At 48.7% G+C, this 24,844-nt stretch overlaps 1 protein-coding gene and 1 long non-coding RNA gene across 6 annotated transcripts; one reads left to right on the forward strand and one right to left on the reverse strand.

Moving 5' to 3' along the window:
- Nucleotides 1-74: 74 nt before the first annotated feature.
- On the forward strand, nt 75-23,278 carry LOC117096003 (AP-1 complex subunit beta-1-like). Of its 5 annotated transcripts, XR_004442302.1 has the most exons (4): nt 75-89; nt 1,317-1,502; nt 21,903-22,093; nt 23,236-23,278. XR_004442302.1 is itself a non-coding variant. In XM_033232881.1 (3 exons), the coding sequence occupies exons 1-3, from the start codon at nt 16,625-16,627 to the stop codon at nt 23,237-23,239; spliced, it is 291 nt and encodes a 96-aa protein (XP_033088772.1). In that variant the 5' UTR covers nt 16,504-16,624; the 3' UTR covers nt 23,240-23,278. The 5 variants fall into 5 exon arrangements, 1 of the variants encoding a protein (XP_033088772.1); XR_004442299.1 differs by lacking the exon at nt 75-89 and having other exon boundaries at nt 1,169-1,502; XM_033232881.1 differs by lacking the exons at nt 75-89; nt 1,317-1,502 and adding an exon at nt 16,504-16,720.
- LOC117096006 lies at nt 14,468-19,252 on the reverse strand. The gene is made up of 3 exons (XR_004442305.1): nt 19,075-19,252; nt 15,187-15,248; nt 14,468-14,681 (listed from the first exon to the last, which is right to left on the reverse strand). It is a non-coding gene; the product is annotated as an uncharacterized LOC117096006 (long non-coding RNA).
- Nucleotides 23,279-24,844: the final 1,566 nt, after the last annotated feature.

Genomic DNA, 24,844 nt, shown 5'->3' on the forward strand with positions numbered 1-24,844 from the left:
GGGCGGCTCCCTGCTCCGGCGCTTCCTACCAAGACTCAGGCCCTACTCTATAAACCACAACAATGACTCCAATCTCCTGATGATTTCAGGTCCTCAGCCCCTTCAGTGGAGAAGCTGGCAGCGGTTGATATCTGAGGTTCCCCCTGCTGTTGCTCAGATGCTGATTGAGATGCTTTTGGGGATAGGCAGGAAGTTTCCTTGACCCCAGATCAATTTTTTGACATATCCTGGATTTGAATCTTTCATGATCTCTTGTTGTGTCCATGAGCCAGGAGCTTGAGAAAAATACATTCCAAGTAGAGACCTCTGTTGATAGGCTGCTGGCAGGAGACCATGGGCCCGTGTTCATCTTTCCCAGGTCACACTTGTGGTCACCAGCGGCCTAGGGAGAGACAGAGTCAAAGTTGGGCTTAGGAGGAGGGGTCCTGCAGTGTGGTCGGCACTTAAAATACACAATGGGCTGATTGCATGGGGATGTTACTCTAATGAGAGGAGGCAATTCAAGAAGGCAGTTGAGCTCAGTGACCCAGAGCAAAAGGAAGGTGCCTGATGGCCTGAGCTCAGATACCAGCTAGAAGCTGTGTGACCCTGGGAAAGTGACTTAACCTCTCTGTGCTCAGTTCCCTGCCATGTGATATGGAGATGTTAATGGGGCCTGCCTATTAGCATTATGTTGTGAAACTTACTCTAAGCAGATCCAGATTAAGCCTGAATAAGAATGACCTCCTAAGTGCTACAGAAGTGTTCAAACATGAAATGTCTGGAGGAATGAGGCAGACATGTAGCAATGGCTGCCTCTAGAGAGGAAGCTTGGATGGCTACAAGTCATGCAATGTGGAAGGTCAGTTTCCAGCCTTTATATGGGCAGGATGCCTTATAGCCTTTCAAGAGGATCTGCTGTCATCTCGTGACCCTCACATGAGCCCTGTGGGGTGGGTAGAGCTGGGCTGTAACTTACATTTTACAGTTGAGGGCACTGAAATTTGGAGGGGTGAAGTGACTTTCCCAGAGCCACAAAACTGAGGAGGGATGGGCCTGAGCTCAGAATGTATTTGATTTCCTGGAGATAGAGATCCCCAAGCCTAGAGTCCTCTAGATCATTCCCTGATCCCCCGAACCAGGGCTTGTCTCACTCCATTTCCCAAATCCTCTTGCCCTAAGATTGCTTTGGGGAAAGGTGATGTCCTGCAGGAGGTGTCTGGCCCAGGTTTCTGCCTCAGTATTTTAATCTCTTGCCCAAAATATGATGCAACTGACCCCAAACAAAGGTCCCTTGAAGAACCAGGCTGTCTAAATCTGTGTCACTCCTCCCCCAGCACCTTCACACCGTGAGCTGCCTCAAGGTGAGGTTTCCAGTGCTCCAGCGACTACCCTGAGTGACTAGTGGCCTGCTTGACTCCCAGCTGGCTCAGAGATCAGGACTCACAAGCCAGACACACCCACAGGACACAGCCTCACAAAGAATAGCTTCACTGCAACTGACAAAGTTATGAGCTGTGAAGGTGAATTAACTGGGGAAGAGGCCTACTGGGCTGGTGCTTGGGTGACTCAGTGACAGAAACCTACAGGCTCTCAAGATTTTATGGACTAAAGGTCTGAGCAGCTGTCTGAGCAGCCCGGACTCGGGCCTGGCTGAAAAGGTATGGTAATGGCTGCTCCAACACAGAGCGGGCGCCTTCCTGCTCACGTCCTTCCTCACCAAAGCTCAGTCTCTACAAACTCCTCTTTCCTACCTAGACCCTGTGGGTGCAGGGGCAGAGTTCATCTCCTCTTAGAGGGATCTGTCCATTGCCATAGCCTAGAGACCCCCACCCCAGGATCCTTCCTGAGGACTACCCAGGGCTGCCTCCTATCTGTCACCAAATGTACACTCCACGAACCCAGTGGCACTGTCCCTCCTCACCGCTCACCCCAGGAGCACCTAAACAGCCAGTGGTCCTGTCCTCATCAACCCCATGCACATTCCACCATGAGATTTCAGTTGCTTGCTCTTCCAGACATCTCTGAATCGAGACTCTGCTGAAGATTGGCATCAGATTTTGGTAGACACACTCAGGAGCCTTTGGCCTGAGGTTCATTCCCCTTCCCCGCAGTGTTCATTGCTGAGGTGGTGTCAAGAGTCTCTTGATCTGTTAAAGGCAGCGTGGATGAGTCCCCGGACATCTACCCTCTGGAAGAGTATGTAGGAGACCTGGCATTCTTTCTACCTCAAACATTGGGTAGAAATCAGAGGAAAGCAACCTGTGCCTAAAGTTGGCTTTGTGGCAAAAAAAAATTTTTGTTCTTGCTATATTTTGTCTTTAAATCGGTGCTGATTTTACCTACGGTACGGTGCACAGATAGGAAGTGTACAGCCTTATGACTTCTATAAACATGTCTGTTGCTAACTCCCAGTTCAACACACAGAATGTCAGCAGCACCCTAGCAGTGTGCTGTGGGTGGGGATGGGAATCACACCTCACATCAGGTTTTAAGAAAGAAACTAGTTACTCCATGTATGTTCTGAGCACAAGACACATGATTAGCACAGAATGAGTGGGGCAGTATCCTCAGAAGGTGGGGGGCAGAGCAGGACAGCTGGGAGAAGCCAACAGAGGTGCGGGGTACTTTCCATAAGGAAGTCTGAGGACAGGGCCAGGAAGCCAGGAGAAACTTACCGGGATCCCTGGGCTTCTACGGAAGGACACACGACCACCGCACCAAGTGTAGTGCCCAGAACAGTCCATCAAGGCCTGCCTTTGTTTAGGCTGCTTTTTATATTTATATATTTTTTATATAAAATGTTGTAAAATAAAGCTACTAGTAGATAAAGCCTCCAGCATTAAAAATAAATGTTTCTAAACACAATCCCAAATCTACCGCCTTTATCTTCCCACTTCCCCGTTTCTATTGGATAACAGCTCTCACCTCCAGTCTCATTAACCTGAAATTCCAACTTTGATGCACAGGCTTCTTAATTAGATGAGTTCAGTGAAGAGACCCCATTCCAGCAGCTTCCCAAGAGTGCGTTCTGTGCAACTGGAAATGCTCTCTCTTTGCTGTTGAATATGGTGGCCAGCAGCACATAACTCTCTGGGGCACTGGAAATGTGGCCAGTGTGACTGATGAATGGAATGTCTCATTTTATTTTAATGAACTGCACTAATTAGTTATAAACAGCACCTCCAGGCAGGGACACTCCCATGCTGGATAGTGCAGCTCTAGAGATACAAAGATGAGGAAGACATGACTCCCCTCCCCAGGTATTTCCTTGCAGAAAAGTTGGCGGTTCTGATCCAATCATTCATGTATGGGCGCTTTCTGGGCCCCTGCACAAGGGCCAGGCACTGTGTGAGGCCTGGTGACACAACAGTGAAGACAGCATGAGGGCCCAGAGGGATCCAGTCGGGGTAAGGGAGTGCACCTGCACACAGAGGGGAGGAGCAGACCCTGTCTAGACCGGATCAAAGCAGGGGCACACCCCTCACCTCCCCTGACCTGGGTCAGACCCTGGGAAAATACCTCTCCCAGTGTGAGGTCTCACAGTCTGGACAGGGTGAGGAGGGAACCTTTGCCCACTCAAGCTTGACTAGAGCCCAGCTAAAGGGTGTGTTCATGAGACCTTCATGGGGCCTAAGACGGGCTGCCCAGGGCCGAGTGCTATGATGAGAGGAAATGCAAGGGCACAGTTCCTGCCCTCACACTGACCAGCCGTGGCCAGAATTCCTCTCCCCATAAGTGGCAGGACACAGTTTGGGCCTGAGGACTCCAAGACCATTTCAGAGAAACTCTTAAATGCATGTCCTCTGGGCTGTAAAAGGGAGGAACAGAGATCACCTGAGGTTCTGGGATCAGCCTCCCTCACTTTGCTGAGCCGGCCCTGCATGGGAGCTGGTGCCCACCCCCCTGCCCAACAGCTATAGTGAGTGCAGACGCCGTGGCCAGGTGGTGCCACACAGCCTTCAGTTTTAATGTGCTTCTGAGCTGGACAATCCTTGGCTAGCACTGTCTACACAAGGGCAGTTGACAGGCAACTTCTGGAAGCAGGTGAAAGAATGTGATCCCTGCCCAGGCCCAGGGAGATCGGGCCTGGGAACCTCTCTGTGTCTGGGCTGACCTTGAGGTTGTCCCTGCTGACCTATGTCCTCCCAGTCTGGCTCAGAGGACTGGAAACCTGATTCCTGCTCTCTGCCCCTCATTAGCTTCTATGATGGGAAAAGCCTGGTTTGTCACAAAGGAGGATGAAGACCCCAGCCCCCAGCTCCTGTCACAGAGCTTCAGCAGGAAGGAACCCCCTCTCCTGAGAAGTTTCAGAGATGTCCATGCTGAGCTCACTCAAGCCACAACAGCCACTCCTTGCTCTTTCCCACTTAGAAGGAGCAGAGAAATCACTGGACTCAGGATGATGATGTGATAATTATCCCGAGATTAAAATCCTGGGATTCATCTTCCCCCATCCTCATCCTTGCCTGGCCCAGGCAGTGTGTGACATCCATCTGCCACTCTGTATTTTCTCCTCTAAAGGTCGAGCCCGGAGCCCTGAGCCCTGCATTCTCCCGCAGAGCTCACTGGGTGACTGTCTTGGGGTTCTTGGAGCCCTTGGTCTTGGTGTCACTCATTTTAGCATTTGGTCTCTCACCTCAGGTTTTTTTTCTCAAGCACCGCTGGGAAACTGTGTTCTAGAGAAGAAAAATTTCTAGGAGAATCTTGATATGAGAAGCATGTTTCTGTGGAAAAAGTTACCCTTTTGCAATTGAGCGGTCTCATCTTTTTGTTTTGTGGGGAAAAATATTAAGAGCTCAATTGTAGGGCAATGGAATTCTATGAAAATACAAAGCATTTCACATGGTGTTTATGATCCCAAAGGTTCCTCAAGCCATAATTTGCCTCATTTTACCTTTGCTGAAGCCAGAATCCTGTTTCCTTGCAAAGGCCCTCAGAAGCCAGCAGGAACCTATTTCACCCAGAAGGTTTGGCAGAAACTGGAGTAAGGAGTCTTCTGTTGCACGGCCGTGTTTATCTTTCCCCACCTTGCAGTGCACAACCTACCATGTCCTCCTCCTCAGGAGGGAAGCCATGTGCCCACCCTGATGCTCTATCCCTGAAGAAGCCCCTTGTCACTTTACATAGTGTGTGTTGCCCTGCCACACAGAAGCCATGGCTGCCATAGTTGATGGGAGGCAGATTTTCCACATGGGCATGCGATTTCATATTCCTGGCAACATTTTCTTCAGTGAAACATTAGACCTCAATTGAGAAGCTAAAGGAAAATGTACCTGACTCTAGAGGCCTGGAGACCCCTGCTTTCCCAGTTTCCTGCTGGAACTCGTGGTGGTGGATGACTGCACTCGGGGCTCCCTGAAAAAGGAAGGAGCCCTGGCTAGGACTCGTTGCTTTTAACATGGGGTGAAAATTGATTTTGAGGCTTCCCGTAATAATAATGCTTTGGGGAATACGGAGAGAGGTACAGGAGTGAAGCATCCATTTGGAAAATATCCCTTGAAATGCTAAAAGTTATCTGAGGGGACAGGGGCTCTGAGATTCCTCCAGTCTCTGTCCTGGAAAGTGCCCTAGGCCAGGAAACTCAGGAACAAGGATTAAAAATCCGAATGGATGCCAAACTCATAGTAGAAGTCTAGGATCTCTCCCAGGAAGTAAAGGTGGGAAGAAAGTGCATGGGATTGGGAATCACAGGGTGAATCTAAAAGGGACTCCCTTTCCATTTGCTGGATGCGCAACTCTGCATAAGTTGTCCACATTCTCAAGCCTCTTTTTTCTCATAAGTCACCTAAGGAGTTACGGATTCTCTTCTACGATCAATCAAACTTCCACAAGAAACAGTCAGGGCCTACTTGGAAGTGAAATTATTATGAATGGAAGTTGTTGAGCCAGTAATAGGAATCCTGGCACACAGCTTTTCTTCTAGAACGGTGTGAACATTTTCCTGGATGGTGACAGTATTTTTTTCCCTTGTTTATTGATGTATACTTGTGTCAACGACAAGAGTCTCACTCTGTAAAATATTCAAGGAAGTTTATTCTGAGCCAAATATGAGTGACCAAGGCCCATGACACAGCCCGAGGAGGTCCTGAGAACGTGTATCCAAGATGGTTGGGTTATAGCTTTATTTTATTCATTTTAGGAGGATAGAAGTTATAGGCAGATATCAAATCAATACCCGTAAGGTATACATTGATTTGGTCCAGAAAGGCAGGACAGCTTAAAGTAGGGGCTTCCACCTTATAGATGGATTCAGAGGTTTTCTCATTGGCAATTGGTTGAAAGAGCTATTATCTAAAGACCTGGAATCCATAGAAAGGAATGTCGGGGTTAACATAAGGGCTCATGGAGATCATGATTATTGTGCTGCTGAAGCCTCCAGATAGCAGGCTTCAGAGAGAATAGATGATAAACGTGTCTGATCAAACTTAAAAAGGTGCAACACTCTTAAACTCTTCTGGGTTAGGAAAAGACCTGGAAAGGGAAGGGGAGTCTCTATAGGATGTAGATTTTCCCTGCAAGAGACGGCTTTGCCAGGGCCGTTTTTAAATATGTCAGATAAATACACTTTGGAATACTTAGATTGCTTTCAGCACCTGCTGTCTGTCATGTGATGCTATAGTAGTGTCAGGTTGGAATTTAGTATCTTATTGCTACAAAGAGTCTGTTTTTCAGTCTTAAGATTTATGTTTTAATAGTAATGCCGGTCAGTTGTGCCTGATTCCAAAGGGAGGAGGGTAAAATGAGGCACCTCTGACCCCCATCCCCAATCCCATCATGTGTCCGGAGCCCTGAGGCCCGGAATTAGCCGACCTCAGTTGCCTGATCTCCGCAAAGCGGAGACAAGATGGCACATTTCCGGGTTCTTCATTAACAGCCTTTCCCGCGCGCGCCTAAACCTTTCCCGCGCGCGGCTAAACTTTTCCCGCGCGCACCTAAACTGTTCTTGCGCGCGCCAACCTTTCCCGCGCGCGCGCCAACTTTTTCCGCGCCCAGGAAGATATGCAGCCTACAGCGCAGGCGCAATTCCGTGCCCGGGAAAAAAAAAAAAAAATTAACAGCGCATGCGCAATTGTAATTTGAGAAAACCCGGCCCTCCGTCACCGCCCCGGCCCAACCGCTTCCCCTGCCAGCCTATATAAGGCATTGCACCGCCACCATTAAACGAGACTTGATCAGGCTATTTGTCTTGTCTCCGTTTCTCCGGTTTTCTTGTCTCCTCCATTCCCACTCCCCCTTCCAGGGTCCGTGTCGACTGTCCTGCAGGTCGGGACAATCATGTCTTGAATTAATTTTTCAGGTTTACTGTTGAATGTCCTTGGCCAAGAAGGGGAATCTCTTCAGTCAGTTGAGAGGCTTAGAATTTTATTTTTGCTTTATACTTGACATACAATAAACTGCACATACTTAAAAGTGTACAATTTGATAAATTTTGTCATACATCCTGAAGTGTAATAATGAATATAGCCAGTCTGTGTCTTCAGTTCTTGTCACAAGATTTTGAAACCCCTTGAAATTTCCTGCATAAGATTGCCTTTGTTATGCCAATGAGGGGGCTCAGTGTGGGCCCTGGACAGCTTATGGATGAGAGTGAAAGACCAACCACGTTATGAGAGGGTTGTTTGGGCCAACCAACCTCCAGGAAGGTGGGGGTGGGGACTAGAGACTGACTTCAGTCATATAGCCAAGTCTTTAATCAATCATGTCTACTTACAATGAAACTCCAATAAAAACCCTGAACACCAAAGCTCAGTGGAACTCCCAGGTTTGTGAACAATTGATGGGCTGAAGGGAAGACACCCTGTGACTCCCAGGAGAAAGGGTGTGGAAGCTATGCTTCTAGGACCCTGCTCCCCACCACCTTCCCCCCATACACCTTGCCCTAGGTGGGTCCTTTATAAGCAAATAGTAAATGTAGTGCTTTCCTAAGTTCTGTGAGGTATTTCTAGTGAATTATTGAGTCTTAGGGTGGCAGTGTTGGTAATCTCTGAATTCATAGTGGCCTGCACATCTGTAAAGTGCAGCTGGTGTCTCAAGTAAGGGCAGTCAGGTGGAAGGTTTTGTCCTGGACTTGTGGGATCAGATATAGACTGTGTGGTGATCATCAGAACTGAATTGTAGTACACCCAGCTAGAAGACAGATATGCCCAAGGGAGCAATGGTGAAGGGATTATTAATGGAGGAAGCTGACACTTGCAGGTTTGCTGTGTAAGGGAGATATAACTCTAGGGGAAACACAGACATGCACACAATCACACCACTTAAATTCACATATAGACACACCCCACTGTCCATGCACACAAACATGGCATCGAGAGGGAACACAACTGCTTGTCAAAACATGAACATAGTGCTGTGCCTAGAAAATATTTTTTTCCTGTCACACCACCAATCCTCATTCCCCTCAGAAAACTAGAGTCAGGGTGGCTCTCTAGACTAAAGTCAGAAAGAAAGACCCCTCAGGCATATCATCTAGATTTTCCTCAGCAAAATCTGGTCCAGTGACTTTACCAGAATACGCATGATTTTTCTTTTCTTTTTTTTTGTGTGTTTTGTTTTTTCTTCTGAGACTACCTGCAATTACAGAAAAACAAACACTGTGAGAATCAGCTCATACTCTGTACTGTTTGTGCAGGCCTTCTTGGAGGCTTTGTAAAAACAAGATGGGAAATGGTGGTCAAGTCAAGGGAATATAAAAGCAAGAGCAGAAAAACCTACCTGTGCCAAAGGACACACACTTTTTCTGGGGGATGTTTCTCTCACATCTATTTTGGTTGGCAAATGCAAAAATCTTAACCCAAGGGGGAAAAATTGCAACTGAGGAAAAGGCCCCCTATCAACAGCTTAGAACCTGACACTCCCAGATGTGAGTGTCCTCTTGCATTAGGGATCAGTTGGTAAGAGACTCTCCTTCCAGCCCCAAGAGGAAACTGTCACTAACATCTGTAATGTACATGATCGAGTTTTCATATCTGAATTCAACTGATAAAGAAAAAAAGATAAAGCAACACTGCTGTCTCAGACAAAGAAAGGCAATCTTAACTTGGCATTAGATGAAAAGTCATGCTGAACTTTAGTAAACCTTTCTGTTTAAGAAACCCTTTGCAGGTTTGATGCTGAACATGCTGAACATCAAACACTGTGACAGGCTCACGGACTGTTGAAATGATGTAATCCTCGGAGGGACACAGGGCATTGGCTCGGCAGAGTGTCCACACCCCTGCCTGCCCTTCTCTAGCTGAGATGGGAGAGTTGCCCTCACACACGTAATGACAGGACATCTGGAAATGCAGAGGCCCAAGGAAGTTTGTGTCTGGATCAGATTTTCCCTTTGACTGTGGCCTAGGAATGGGAATGGGCTCCTGGGAGGGCGTTTGCTTCCCTAAGGAGTGGCATGGAAAGGAACAGGAATTCTCTACACTACAGGGTTATTGTAACCCTGATCTCTTGGTGTGACCACAAAGTAAGAGCAGGAAGGCATCCTCAGGTGTCCCCAATGCCCCAGAGAAGGGGCAACTTGTCCCAGAGTCTCAGCAGCCATGGGAAGGTCCAATCTGGCCACAACACAGCTCCAGGGTTCTCCCTTCCATCCTCCCTGGTGTTGTCTTAGTTTGGGATGGGTCTTGCCACGTGTTAGTAAGAAAGTCCAGCCTCCACCTCCAGGGAGAAGTTGGAAGCAAACTCCAATCGCCCTCTCTGGGTCTCGTGTCCCTTTTGGGTGTGTTCGGGGTGTCTGACTCAAAAGGGCTGTGCGAGTAGCAGCCCGAGTGTGATCTCTAAATCCCACTTGCCACTTTAAGGAACCAGTCCACTTGGGGTTAATGACCAACTTCAGGCATGAAGCAGGAGAAAGATGCGCCCAGGACAGAATGTGAACAGAGTGCAGAAAGCCAGGTCTACTGGGTTCTCTCAGGAGGATCCTGGGGCCACCAGAAGAGGCACGGTGGGTCACTGTCATCAGAATCGGGGGCGGGGTGGGGGGGATTGCAAGATCTGCCTGGCCTGAGCAAGATGCCATGCGGGGCTCCAGGCTACAGTGGAGTATGGAGGGAAGGGGTGACCAGGTGAGGAAGGGCCTCTTTGGATGATGCCTCAGATAGATGAGAGCCTCTCCTGGAGGTTGCAAATTGAACATGAGATAAAAAATAATGAGATGGAACAGGATTTCTAGTTGACAATATTTATTGAGGGTTACTTGGATGCAGGGAGAGGGGCTGGATGCCTTGGAATGAGAGAGGAGACCCCTGCCCTGGGATCCTGCAGCTCCAGGACCCTATGGATGGGGTGAGGGTCAGGGGCCTGAGCACATTTTGCAGGGGTCTCTGTCAACTTCACAGTGCTCCTTTTATGCGTGACCTGGCTGCTGTAGCTTCTGTGGGACCTCCACTGGTCAGGCTCAGGTAGCTGCTGCCTGCGTACTGCTTGTTGTTCTATTTGGAGGGTTTTGTAGTTTCCATGCCCTGGGTGATGGGGGTGCCGTCTGCCTTCCAGGCCACCATCACAGCACCTGAGGAGAAGTCACTGATGAGACACACCAGTGTGACCTTGTTGTCTTGGAGCTCCTCAGAGGAGGGCAGAAACAGAGTGACTGTGTGGGTGGCCTTCGGCTATCCCGTGGGGCGTAGGAGGGACAGGACATGAGAGGCTGAGCTTCCACGGAGGGAGCCCTGACCTCGGTGTGTGGCAGGGGTCAGGTCCCCGGTTCCAGTGCAGGACACTTCAGATGTGAGTCACAATGTCCCCGAGGAGGGTGCCTCAGAGTGTTCCTGAAACCAATCTGCCAGTCCTGAGAACGCCAGAGCCTGGCCCCTGCCTGCTTTGAGACCCTCCTAGGCCTTGACCTGTCACACACACAGGGGACCTTCAGTCGTCTGCCCCTGCCACCTCCTCACATCCTGGCAGGGAATCTGGGATCCCTTTGCCCCCCGATCTCCTAGATCCTCTGCTGTGGTCTCTGCTGGGCATATTTGTGACCTGACTCCTCCGTTCTGAGGGATTCAGGCCTTTGCCCTTCAGGTCTCTTTTACCCAAATCTGGGTCCCGGAGCCTCCCTATGGAGTAAAGGCCTTGGAGGACCAGAGAGTTTGTCCTGGACTTCTCTTACTCTACAGGGTCTTTTCTGCTGTCCTCTCCCTGCTGCCCTCCAGCTACCTGGTCATAGGACAGGGGTCTACACTATGTACCCTGCCCCTCGTCCCCTCTGGGATTCTCATGTGGAAGGGAGCGTGTCCTGCAGACTCAGGAGCCCTGTCCTTAGATGACCCTTCCTGTAGCCTCCTGGAGTCCAGGGCCTTCCCCTCCCTCCTCCCTTCTGCAGGGTTCCTGGCTCAAGGCCTTGTCACATGGGGGCGCTGAGCCACATGAGTGAGGGAGGGAGTAGGGCCTGGTGAGTTGGGGTCTAGGGTAGCTGAGTCTCGTGAAAGCCTGTTCTTGCCTGTAGCCCTCAAGTCACATTCACCCTGCCTTGACCTAGTGTGACCTGGCCCCAATTCCTAACGGAATAGGATTCTGACACAGCCTCCATCAGACCACCAATGGATGCCCATTCTGTGATGGGGATGGCACCTTTCTCATTCGACCCAGTCCACCTGAGTCCTAACTTCACACAGGCTGGCCATGATGGCTCCAGCCATAACCATACACTAACTGCACCCTGCACCCTGTCTTTAGAATTGGATACTCTTCAAGGTTAAGATCTCAGCCCCATGCTCTGTCCCTGGCCTGGCTGGTGTCAACCCTGAGCCTGATCCATTTAATCACAGTGGATCACCTGTGTGCCTTAGCCTCACCCCACATCCCAGCACTAGCAACATGACCACCGGTGTGTCTTGAAGGAGCATTCTAGGGCTTGCTAAGTTGGTTGGGACAGTGAATAGAATTATTGACTTTAAAGGTTATATAAAATTAACTGTTTTCCAAATGCAGGACTTGCCAGTAGCTTTTATAGCTAATGTGCATTTTAAAACTGAAAACAACACGGAAGCATTCCCTTTTCCAGCCTTTTCATGCCCCTTGGTGATGGCACAACCATAGACCCCTCACCAAATAAATGGTCCTCTAACCGAGTTCATGGATGCGACTGGGAGGTTCAGCCCTATTCCTGGTCTGGTTATGGCCTGGGCTCAAGGGTTTTCTGCCTCTAGCCCACAGCAGGGTTCCTGAAACACTCCTCATTTTTCCCTGATGCCCCTCTCAGGGCCACTATTGTATCCTCACTAGACTCCACATCCTTCCCAGGTGAGCAAGAACCGCACCCCAGGACCCACTGTCCAGGGAAAACTCCCTACTGCTCAGGCATCAGGCTCAGTTAGCTGTTGGCTGGGTACTTCTCTGACACGTCATCCCACTCTGAACCTTCCCTCCTCCTCAGCAGCCTCCACCTCCTCGGTGGCCTCTCCCGGGGCCAGCACCTCTGTGACTCCCCATACATCTGCTCCTCCACCTCGATTGCCTTTGCTGGGGCCACTGTGGGGCCCTGCTGTGCCTCCAGGCCACAGACCATATCTAAAATAGTCAAGGACAGAAGAAATAGGCAAAGGTCAGGGAACAGGCAGGCCATGGCACAGGAGGGAAGCCCTTGTAGGGACGCATATCTCATCTTCCTCGAGTGCAGTATGAAGACCCACAGGCTCCCTCCTAATACAAAGGGACAGTCCTCAGCGCCTGGCTAGGGAATGCCTCCAACCCTCCTCAGAAAACAACAGAGAGTGGGGTGAGGGGCATGGGGATCAGTATGGAGCCGCTGAGCCCTCAAGTGGGTGATGGAGGTGGTGTCACAGCTGCACAGGCCTCCCTGGGGAGCTGCAGCAATGCCACCCTCGCCTGTCTCCATAGGTCCAGGGCAGGTGGTCGCTGATTCTCTGAGCATGTCCCCTGCATCCCCTTGATCAGGAGGACAGAAGCAGCCCCTTCAGTCATGGAAATAAACACTACTCTTTTTGGCAACATTTTGAGGAATGTCTTCTCAAGGCAGCTCCCAGTTTCACAGCCTGGTCCGTAGTAAGGCTCGCCCTGGAACCTCACATGCACATTCCTGGGGAGGTCCAGGAGAAAAGCACAGGAAGGTCTCCATCACTTCTCTAGGCCGCGTTAGGGAAAATGCTTCACTGTGGGGCTTGAACATTCCTGAGATGTCCCTGTAGCACATGCTGGCCTGCCCCTTGGGGCCTGCTCACCTTGGGTCAGCTCCTAGAAATGGTTTCCCCTGGATGAGGAGGGGACAACCCCTTTGTTCAGCGTTTTTCAGTTCACCCACACCCTTGTCTCCGTTCTCAAAAGCCCATTTTATCACACCATTATCAGCTTCTGGGACCTAGAGGCTGCTGGTGGGAGTGGGGCAGCGGGGAGCCGGTCTGGAAAAGGCAACTGGTCATTCAACTGCAGCCCAAAGGCACAACTGCCACCCCAGAGAGCCAAGGCTGGACAAGGGCAGTGGGACAGCCAGTAGCTAGGAGCTCACACTGTGGAGGGAGCCTGCTTGTGTTGAGACCCCAGCTCCACCCTGACTGTTTATCTACAGAGCCTGGACAAGTTAACTGCTCAGTGTCTCAGTTTCCCTAGCTCTAAAATGGGGATAGTAATTGTAATTGTGCCTATCATAAATGGGTGTGGATTTGTCAGTGTTTAGTACATTATACTGAGAGCAAGTGCCCTGCCCATTGTGGGTACCCAGCGAGCCAATTTACACCCCCTCAGAGGAGAGCCATCAACAGGCATCCGAGGGACCCTGGAGCCCTGCATCCTGCAGGTGCCTGAGGTCCTGTACCTAGGAGAAGCCACTCCCCAACCCCACAGCAGTCTATAGAGCACTGTCTGGCCAGACTACACTTCTTTGTGCAGGTGTCAGGAGGGAGCTCTGGGCCTCCCTGGGCTCTGTCCTTCCCAGGCTGGACTGTAGAGAGCCCAGGACCCTGCCTTCCTTTCAGCCAGGCCCTTTTTTCCCTCCCTACCCCAAACTCACAGCCTCCTCATCACTCTCTGCCTCAGATTCCGGACCAGTCTCATATGTCCTTTATCCCTGTTTACATCAGGGGCTGCAAGAAGCTCAGGGCACCCACCCAGTAAACTGGAATTACTTGCTTAAGTGAACTTAATGATTTAATTTCCACACAACCTTTATTTCCTGCATGCCAAATTTTGGTCCATCTCCATATTTTTGTGGTCCAGCGCTTGGGAAGGATAGCCAAACCTGCAAGGTAGAGCAGACTTCTTTAGATTCTTGGAAATGTATTATAATAAAGACAGTGGTTGACATGTTGCTGGCAGAGGACAGCAGAGAAATTAGTAGCAACTTATTCCCAGATGAAACTTTTGATCCCAGTTTTTACCGTCTGCTTTTCAAGTCTATCTGAATTAGATTTGGGTTCTAGGAGGATTTTGCAAGGTTCATTGCACTTAAAACGGACTGTTTGTGCAGGCAGATACCTTTATTTAGATGAGACAATATAGAAAAGCAGCAGATCCAAGTCACCAAGAATGGCCTGGATCAAATCCTGCTTAGAATCTGCACATGCCTGGGAGAGTGAAATGAACCCCTCTGTGCCTCAGTTCCCTATTCTGAGATGTGGGAATGTTAGTAGATCTAACAACGCTGAATCACCTACTTTAAATGGGTACATTGTTTTGCATGTCAACTACGTTTAAATAAAGCTGTTAAAAAAAAAAGAATATGTACAGAGGTGAGACTGGGTGTTCGACTTTCTCTGCAATAAGAGAAAAAAAAACGACAAAACAGTGATCAGGTAACTGGCCCTGAAAGAAAGCATAGAGGATGCTTGTGGAAAATGCAGTGGGTTTTTTTTGGGAAATATTTAGCAAGTGTCCATGTTGGCTGGCAAATACAAAACCATTTTTCAGGGAGAAAAGGTAGCTACTGAGAAATACACTCACTACCAAACAATTTGTAAGTGATGCCGTCCTTTGACTGCCATCAAAGGCTTTGTGGGTACTAGGCATCAGCTACGGCCAGTAGCCTTCAGTCGGCAGCTGGTAGTGGAAGGAGGAGGAGCTCTGACCTCATTCTCTCATGGCAGTTTTTGTGTCTCTTGGTGTTTGTGTGTGTTGTGACCAGTCGCTAGAGTCCATGACCAATTGAAGCCTGATCCATGATGGCAGTCAAAAATGATATTCACTTGATAGTCTAGAAGCCCAGAATAAACAAAAAGCAAACCAAAAAAAAAAATTTCCAGAGAAAGAAATACGTCTTACAAGTTCTGATTTCATATTCTCCACACCACCATGTGCAGGCTCCTGCAGATCTTCATCAGAACCTAGGAGAATATAGAGTGATGGTCAGTGCATTGGTGTTGCTGAGGAATCCCACAAGGAACCTTAGGGAAGTGGACTGGGGCTGGAGTGTATGGAGCGGGGCGGTTGAAGCATAGACTGAGCTGCTGCCGGACCATTCTCCTTGGTGTCGAAGGATTTGCTTAAGTGAACTTAATGATTTAATTTCCACATTATCTTTCTTTTCTATAGGCCAAATTTTGTTTCGTCTCCCTATTTTTGTTGTCCAGCGCTTGGGACGGGCGGCCAAATCTGCAAGGTAGAGCAGACTTCTTAGATTCTCGGAAATGTATTATAATAAAGACAGTGCTTGACATGTTGCTGGCAGAGGACAGCAGAGAAATTAGTAGCAACTTATTCCCAGATGAAACTTTTGATCCCAGTTTTTACCGTCGGTTTTTCAACTCTACCTGAATTAGATTTGGGTTCTAGGAGGATTTTGCTAGGTTCATTGCACTTAAAACGGACTGTTTGTGCAGGCAGATACCTTTATTTAGATGAGACAATATAGAAAAGCAGCAGATCCAAGCCACCAAGAATGGCCCGGGATCAAACCCTGCTTAGAATCTGCACATACCTGGGAGAGTGAAATGAACCCCTCTGTGCCTCAGTTCAGACCTACTAAGATCTATTGGGCTAAAAACGATGAGATACAGATAAAGGCTTAAGAAGACTCATGCTTTGCAAATGCCCAGAAGTGTTCAATCATTCAATGTCTGGAAGAATTGTCCAGATACTTGGTAGTGGTTGGATACAGAGACGGAGCGTGTATGGCTCTCAGGCAGGGGAGGGTGGAAAGTGACTTCACTGTTTCCATGGGCATGATGCTTTCCAGCTCATGAAAGAGATCTGTCATTTCCTTGATCCCCAAATTATCCACGAGGGACGGGCAGAGCAGTGGCTACAAGCCGTATTCTCCAAGTCAATGAATTAAAACTTAAGACGTTTTGAGTGGCTTGCCCAGAGTTACCACAGTGAGGCATGAAGATCTGGGGCAAAAATGTAATTGTTTCCCTGGGGACAGAGGTCCCTCAACACCCGAGTCCTCTAGATCATGCCTTGGACCCTGAACTGAGAGCTCTTCTCACAAGCTTTGTCAAATCCTGCTGCCCCAATATTTCTTTGGGATGGTTGATGCCCTGGAGAGGTGGCAGGTGGCTTACTGCATTTACTCACCTGCTCTATTATCCCTGTGTTGTCACTTTGATTAGCGTTATGTCCCATCAGACAAACACATACCTTCTCTCAGTTGCGATGCACAGTCTGAGATTTTACCTAAATCCACTCTTTCCACCCATCAGGTGATTCTCATCTGCTGGCCTGGAGGTGGCCTGCCGTGTAAGAGGACACCCAGCATACCATGGAGCTGCTGCGTGCCCCAGTCCTGTGCACACTCACGCCTTGCTTCTGCTTTCCCAGCTCTGACAATCCCAATTCTGGCTTCCAAAGCAATCCTGTAGTACTTCCCTCTCAGTTCTCAGACTTGCCTGAACTGTTCTACGTTTTAATCAATGTTGTAGTGACCATGACTGAGCTGTGACATTTGACATATCATAGTATATTGTTATCCATTGATAGATTTAACAGCATGTAACTTCATTTTTCAGACTTTTAGGAACATTTGTGGGCTAGGTGTGCTGGCTCATGGCTGTAATCCTGACATTTTTGGAGGCTAAGGCAGGAGGATTGCTTGAGGTCACAAGTTTGAGACCAGCCTGGGCAACATTGTGAGGCCTCTTCTCTACAAAATGTATTTTAAGAATTCGCCAGGTGTGGTGGTGAGCTCTTGTGTACCTAGCTCCGTGGAAGAATGATGTGGGAGGATCATTTGAGCCAAGGAGTTTGAGGCTGCGGTGAGCTATGATCATGCTACTGCACTCTAGCCTGGGTGACAAAGCAAGACCCTGTCTCTTAAAAATGAAAAGCATTACTGACTTACAAGTATCTCCATTTGATTTCTCATTATCTAATGTTACTGTTTTAATCCTGAGGCTTCACTACTTTAATAAACTAAAGGAAAGTTTTTTTTAAAAAGGTAGTATCCAAAGCAGCCCATATGCACCTTTTAATAAATCCTAGTTTTATATGCCCTATGTCTAGAATTTACATTCTTGATCTGACTCTTATTTTTTCAAACTTCAAAAAACTCAATTTATACTTAGAACCAGACTTCTCATGTAACACAAGTAAAATTCCCATATTACACCTAACTTAAACCATTGAGAGGATCAAATAATATGTAAAAGCAGTCTATATGCTACATAAGCCACAATCAATTACAAAGTAAAGCTTTCTCAAATTAACTCAAAGGTCAAAAGTAAACAGTTAACATCCTTTAGAAAACCACAAAACAATAATATTTTGAGAAAATACGCACTTCGGCTACCCACTGAAGTTAAGGAGAGAACAGTCCCATCATCAAGAATTCCCCAGCGTTGTTTTTTTGTTTGTTTTAATAATCACACATTATTCCCCCTGCTTTCTTTTGTGTATATTACTGCGTGTTCTCCCTTTTTCCTTTTCTGTGGAACCTATCTTGGGAATCACTCGGTAGCAGTAAAAAGACATCTTACCCTTGTTTACAGCTCCATAGTTCTCCTTTAGGCGGAAGTACCAGTTAATTTTAATAGACCCTTACTAGACATTTCAGTTATTTCCCATATAGAGCTACGGAAAACAGTGCGACAAGGACTTTCTGCATACGTTGTTTCATATTTATGGAGTATACCTTCAGGATAAAACGCCTCCAAGTAGGGTTTCCGGTTTAAATGTATTTGCAAGGTTGTGAGATTGTGCCAAATTCCCCTTCATGGAGTCGAGCCATTTTGCATTTTCACCACCACTATATGAATGCAACTTCCCTTACAGCCAAACCAGAGGATGTATTGCCGTGTTTTTGGAATTTCCCTCAATAGGAGAGACACTGCAGTAGAGTTGACATTTGCCTTTCTCTTATGTGTGAAGATGTGTTTAAGTATCATCTGCATTTCTTTTTCGGTGACTTGTCTATTTACCACTTTATTATCTTTTAGATTCACTTGAATCTAAAGATTCTCAAGTCAGCCTATTTCAGGTCATTATTGTTTGTCTCTTCACTGTTGACTCTCACCTGAACTACCCAACCAGCCTCCTAGCTGGTCTCCCTGCTTCCACCCTTGCCTGCATTACAGTATATTCTCACAGAGCCGCTGGTCTTTTTCTTGGAGAATTAACTGTAATCCCCAGGCTATAATCCTCCAGTGGTTTCCCATCTCAACTAAAGTCCATATTCTTTGTCAGTGCTCACTGTGTGCACAAGGCCTTAACCCATCATATTCATTTCACTCTGCTACACCCAAACTAGTGTGGCTGCTAGAGCGGTGCAGTCCATTTCACCCTTGTGTCTCTCTGTTCTTTGCCCAAAATGAGTTTGTTCCCATTTCAGGAATTCCATGCAAGATATTCTTTTCTGGAAGCCCCTCCCATCATCCTCACAAGACTCCCCCTCACATTTTTGCTTATTTTTAAAAACAAATAAGATGGGCTCTCTCTCTTGTCTGTGAAGGTGGGGTTCTTCTGTGTTATTTCAAAAACAAAGGAACGCAACAAGCTCCAAGGGACAAATAAACAGTCATGAGAGGGTACTCACAGCTTCTCATTCCACTCCCAGCTACCGACGGAAGGCTGCTGGCTCTGGCTGATGCCTAGTACCCACAAAGCCTCCTATGTCTCCTGGGTACCCGGAAGCAACCAAGTCAGGCTAGTGGCTCATGATGCCCCCTCCGCAGACCCACCCAATGGCCCACAATGCCCATCCCTGCTGCTGCCCACCTTGTGGCCACCCTGCCCGTCTATGGTGACTGCACTATTCGTCCTGGGCTGCCTGAGCTTTCCAGTCCTGAGAAAAGTGCAGCGGAGCGGGGGAGCGGGTTATTGAAAGTCACCCTGAGCAATGAACTCCATAGAAAACCCTGGTTATTGAAGTCAGTTCCATTAGCATCTCCGTTTTTCTGAGTCTGTTTCGGACTCCTTTTGTAAGTAAATGCTTCTCTCCTGTCTTACAAGTGTTAGTTTTTGTCTTTAACTTGACCGTAGCCACTCCCAGAGCCCTGGTCTCACTGTCAGTAAACAGTGATGACTGTGACTTGAATGAAAGCCTAGGACACATCACACTTTCCATTCCTTGTCTATAAAATAGGGACTAAACTGCAGCAGGGCTGAAGAGACATTCATGTCAAAGTGGGAATTTTAAAGTAATGAGAGCTCCATGGCTAAACTCCTTTGGGTAAAACCAAAACAAAAACAACTTCTTTACGGCTCTGGCTGTAACATGTCATACCTTTCGTAGTCATTTGAAGCATGTCCCCTAATTTTTTTTCCTTCTTTGTTCAAATTACAATGGGAAGAAATAAAGCAGCTTCTGACAATGGGACTTACTATTAAGAATACCATATAACCTCTTCCGTGGCACACTCTATTTTGAATTTCAGAATTCTCCACATATTTGAGTCTGACTTACCCCAGTTATTAGCTTACCTTAAGGAATGGGAGAAAAGAAACGACTGGGCCCTTAACTGGCTCGTTCACTTCGGGCCCAGACCAGCTGCATAGGTAAGGATAGAGAATGGCATGGGGACTCCAAAACTGGAGGATTTGAAATTTTACTGAGAAAAGGGAGGGACTAGACCGAAACGGCCTCCACAGAGAAGGCTCAACAACAAAGACAGAGGCAGAACCAGCCTTTGTCCCCCATGCCGAGCCCCGGGAAAGCCGGCTATGGGCAGGAGGGAGCTGGAAGCTGAGGATGTCTCTGAGGGGGAGGGACGGCAAAGGGGTGGGGGCGGTGGGGGCCAGAGAGATGCCAGAGAGCAAATGGCACCCATGGCTTCTTTACCTTTGGGGATCTTTGGGTTGCTGTGGGGATGGACCTCCGTGGCTCCCAAATCCAATTTGGCAGGCTCTGCAGCGGTGGATGCTGGTGCCATGGCTGCCACAGCCTCAGGAACCTCAGACTCATCACAGGGTCCCACGTTCAGCCTGCAGAAGTCACAGCTGAGGCCACCTCTGGGGCCCATACAAGAATTAAGTTCGTTCCCCCATAGGGCACCTTCACTACTCTTCCCTCCCGCCTGAGTCTTCAATCAAACGGACTGCACTGCTCTCGCAGCCACACTAGTTTGGGTGGTCCCCCACTTCCAGAAGTGGTGTGACCCCAGGCGGCCCGGAGCCTCAGTCCGTACTCTGCCGCCACCTCTCAAACTGGCTGGTCTATGAAGGTGGTTAACTTCTGTGTTGTTTAAAGAAGAAAGACACACACAAATACCAAGAGGCACAAAAACTGCCACGAGAGAATGAGGTCAGAGCTCCTCCTCCTTCTACTACTAGCTGCTGACTGAAGGCTGCTGGCTCTGGCTGATGCTTTGTACCCACAAAGCCTCCTATGTCACCTGGTTACCAGGAAGCAACCAAGTCAGGCTACTGGCTCACGATGCCCCCACTCGGCAGACCCACCCAATGGCTCACAATGCCCATCCCTGCTGCTGCCCACCTTGTGGCCACCCTGCCTGTCTATGATGACTGCACTATTCGTCTTGGGCTGCCTGAGCTTTCTATTCCTGAGAAAAATGCAGGTGGGTGGGGATTTTATTGGAAGTCACCCTGGGCAATGAATTCCATAGAAAACCCTGGTTACTGAAGTCAGTTCCATTAGCATCTCCGTTTTTCTGAGTCTGGCAGCTTTCATTTGCTCACCAAATGTAGTTATATATACATTTCTGACTGCTTTTGTAGGTAAATGCTCCTCTCCTGTCTTACAAGTGTTAGTTTTTGTCTGTAACTTGACCGTAGCAACTCCCAGAGCCCTGGTCCCACTCTCAGTAAAGCGTGATGACTGTGACTTGAATGAAAGCCTAGACACATCACACTTTCCCTTCCTTGTTTATAAAATAGGGACTGAACTCATCCTTCCCAGTGGACCTACCAACTCTCTTTTGTCCCTCCGTTTCTTCCATGGCAGGGATATTCAGATATTTCTTTTACTAACAATGCATAAAGCATGTTTTCCTTTTACTAAATTGAGAACCACATAGTGGGATACCACTGTCCTCATTTGATGAAGACAAATAGTCAGCGTCTGGCACGACTGACAGTGTTCCAACTGTGGCATGCTTATTTAACCCCCAGAAACCATTCCATTTTACAGATTTTACAGAATCATTGCAGAGGGAGAAGTTAATGACTTCCCCAAGTTTCCATGACTGCTCAAGATGGGGCCACAATTTAATCCTGAGTAACCTGGATCCCCATAAGCTGATCACAATTATCAGAAAGTAAAGGTAGAAGTCATGCTTGGAGGGGAAGTCACATAGTAGATTAGGTTGTTTTAAAAAAGAATAATAGTTTTTTCATGTGAATTTTGAAATGCCTCCCCTTCATTCAACATTAAGTCTCTTATAAGGCACACTTGGTTTTGTTCCAGTTTGCAGAGGAGTTAGTAAGGTGAGTGCTTGGAGTGTGTCTTGTTGCAGCTCCAGACCCTGCCCATTGGGTCATATTCCTTTCAGGATACTTGACCTCTGTCCAGCCAGCATCATTAGCCCACTCCCCACTGGCCTGTGAGCAGCACCCCTAGCCTCTGCCCCTTCTACTCTCTCAACCAGGTGGTGGCCAACGTGGTGGCAGCGCTCTCAGAAATCGCCGAGTCTCACCCCAGCAGCAACCTGCTCGATCTGAACCCACAGTCCATCAACAAGCTGCTGACAGCCCTGAACGAGTGCACCGAGTGGGGCCAGATCTTCATCCTGGACTGCTTGGCCAACTATACACCCAAGGACGACCGCGAGGCCCAGAGGTGAGCGGGCTGCCCCTTGCTTGCCAGCCCAGCCTGAGGACCCTGGTCCTCAGGGGCTCCAACCAGGCACTGGGCCTCGGGCCTTAGTGGGCCCCTTTCTAGTGCCTTGCCCCACAACCTACCCTCAGACACACCTAAAGGGAGGCCTGCCTGCTTCCCACCTCTCCAGAGCCAGGTAGGCAGGAGAGTTGCCTTGGGCAGTCAGCTCAGTGCCTGCTGTGGGCATAGGCCTGGCCTGGCAGCTCGCAGAAGCCCAGAGCACCTCTGTTGAGTTCAGTAGATGGGTAGCACCAGAGCCACTGCCCATTGAATTCTCACTGGGTGTCTGGGGCTCTGCCGGGTGCTTTCCACACACTAGAGTCTTTAATGCAGCTTTCATCATCATCCCTCGCTTTCTAGATGAGGGAGCTCCAACTTAGAGAGGTGGAGGGAATTGCGCAGGTCCCCCGGCTGGGGCTCACCTGACTCATGGTCTTAACCACAAGATCCCCTCCAAGTCGGAGGAAGTGGGGAGTTGGCATCTATACAGTATGTACTACGTGCCAGTACTGTGCTTGTTCTTTTTTTGTTTGTTTGAGGTAGGGTTTCTGTCCCCCAGGTTGGAGCTGCAGCCTCAACCTCCGGGGCTCAATCGATTCTCCCAGGTAGCTGGGACTACAGATGCGTGCCAATGTGCCCAGCTGATTTTTATATTTTTTGTAGAGGCAGGTTTTCACTGTGTTGCCCAGACTGGTCTCAAATGCCTGGGCTCAAGCAGTCCACCCACCTCACCCTCGCCTGGCCTTGTTTTTTACATGCGTTTTGTCAGTTAAGCTCCTAGCAATCCTGTGAAGTAGGCATCATCATTTGATTCTATAGACAAGGAAACTGAGGCTCAGAGTGATTTGAACCTGCTGGGGGTTAGTTAGCAGGCAGCAGAACCAGGATTTAGATCTTTCTCCTACAAAAAACCTGTTTGTTTTTTGTTTGTTTGAGACAGGGTCTCGCTCTGTCGCCCGGGCTGGTGTGCAGTGGCACAATCACAGCTTACTGCAGGCTCAAACTCCTTGATTCAAGTGATTCCCCTGCTATCAGCCTCCCGAGTAGCTGGGATTACAGGCATGCACCACCATACCAGGCTAATTTTGTGTATTTTATTACAGATGAGGTTTCACTATGTTGGCCAGGATGGTCTTGATTTCCTGACCTCGTGATCCGCCTGCCTTGGCCTCCCAAAGTGCTGGGATTACAGGCATGAGCCACCACGCCTTGCTGATCCTTAGCCTCTTAAAGTGCTGGGATTACAGGTGAGGTACTGCACCCGGCCTCCAAGCTTCCATCTTGTTAATTCCTGTCCTAACAGTTGTCCCTCACTGTTGCCTGGCCCACCTGAGGCCAGGCGCCTGAAGCTGCCCTCACCAACAGCATAGGATGTCTTACGTGCCTCCCTCTGGTTCTTCTGGAAATTAGATACCGGGAATTGTCCCCTGCCAGGGTAGGGAGGGATCACTCATGCCTCCTTTCCTTAGGGGACATCTTCGAGCTGAAGGCAGAGCTCAACAGTGACAAGAAGGAGAAGAAGGAGGCAGTGAAGAAAGTGATTGCATCGATGACCATGGGCAAAGATGTCAGGTGTGCAGGAGTAGGCCTGGTGGCAGCTGGAGGCGGCTGACAGGGGAGGGTTTATAGCTTGGGTCCACTTCAGTCTCTCCCTTCGGGCGTCTAGGGACCCATGACTCCCCTCCTACAGCTCCCTTCGTAAAACTTTTTTCCCAGTCGAAGGTTTTGTTTACACAGGAATCAGGAGCCCAGATGCTGGCAGGTCAGGTGGTGATGGAGTGAGTTAACTGGAGTAGGTGGGAAAGGAAGCACGTGGCGCAGTGGGTGTGGCCTGAACCCTCTCAGAAACTTCAGAGGATCATTACTGGCTGGGGAAGAGGACCCAGTGTGGCCAGCTCTTCCGGTTTTTAAAAAGAATGGAAAATCTGGATCAGGTGTGGTGGCTCATGCCTGTAATCCTGGCACTTTGGGAGGCCCAGGTGGGCAGATCACGAGGTCAGCAGTTGGACACCAGCCTAGCCAATGTGGTGAAATCCTGTCTCTACTGAAAATACAAAAATTAGCCAGGCGTGGTGGCGTGCGCCTGTAATCTCAGCTACTCAGGAGACTGAGGCAGGAGAATTGCTTGAACCTGGGAGGCGGATGTTGCAGTGAGCCAAGATTGCACCTCTGCAATCCAACCTGGGTGACAGAGGGAGACTCTGGCTCAAAAAAAAAAAAAAAAAAAAAAAAGGGAAATCTGAATTTTTCTTTTTAAATATCCCTGTCTTAAGTGGCCAGATGATAGTAAACACTATGTGGTGCAAATAAAACACACGTGCAGACTGGATTTATCCTAATGTGTCACCGCTGTGCAGCCTGTTGCACCTGATGGCTAAAGCAGGTTGTGTGTGGAATGGCTGCTGCACCTTGGCTCATGCTTCCTCTGTGGGAGCACCCAGCGATCCAGCTTGTCTGCCCAAATCTTTATAAAAACCCATTCAAGGCCAGGCACGGTGGCTCACACCTGTAATTCTAGCACTTTGGGAGGCCAAGGCGGGTGGATCATGAGGTCAGGAGTTCAAGACCACCTGGCCAAGATGGTGAAACCCCATCTCTACTAAAAATACAAAAATTAGCCGGGTATGGTGGAAGGCACATGTAATTTCAGCTGCTCAGGAGGCTGAGGCAGAGAATTGCTGGAACCCGGGAGGCAGAGGTTGCAGTGAGGCG

The sequence above is a fragment of the Trachypithecus francoisi genome, unplaced genomic scaffold (assembly GCF_009764315.1).
Source record: "Trachypithecus francoisi isolate TF-2019V2 unplaced genomic scaffold, Tfra_2.0 Lachesis_group14, whole genome shotgun sequence".
NCBI lineage: Eukaryota > Metazoa > Chordata > Mammalia > Primates > Cercopithecidae > Trachypithecus > Trachypithecus francoisi.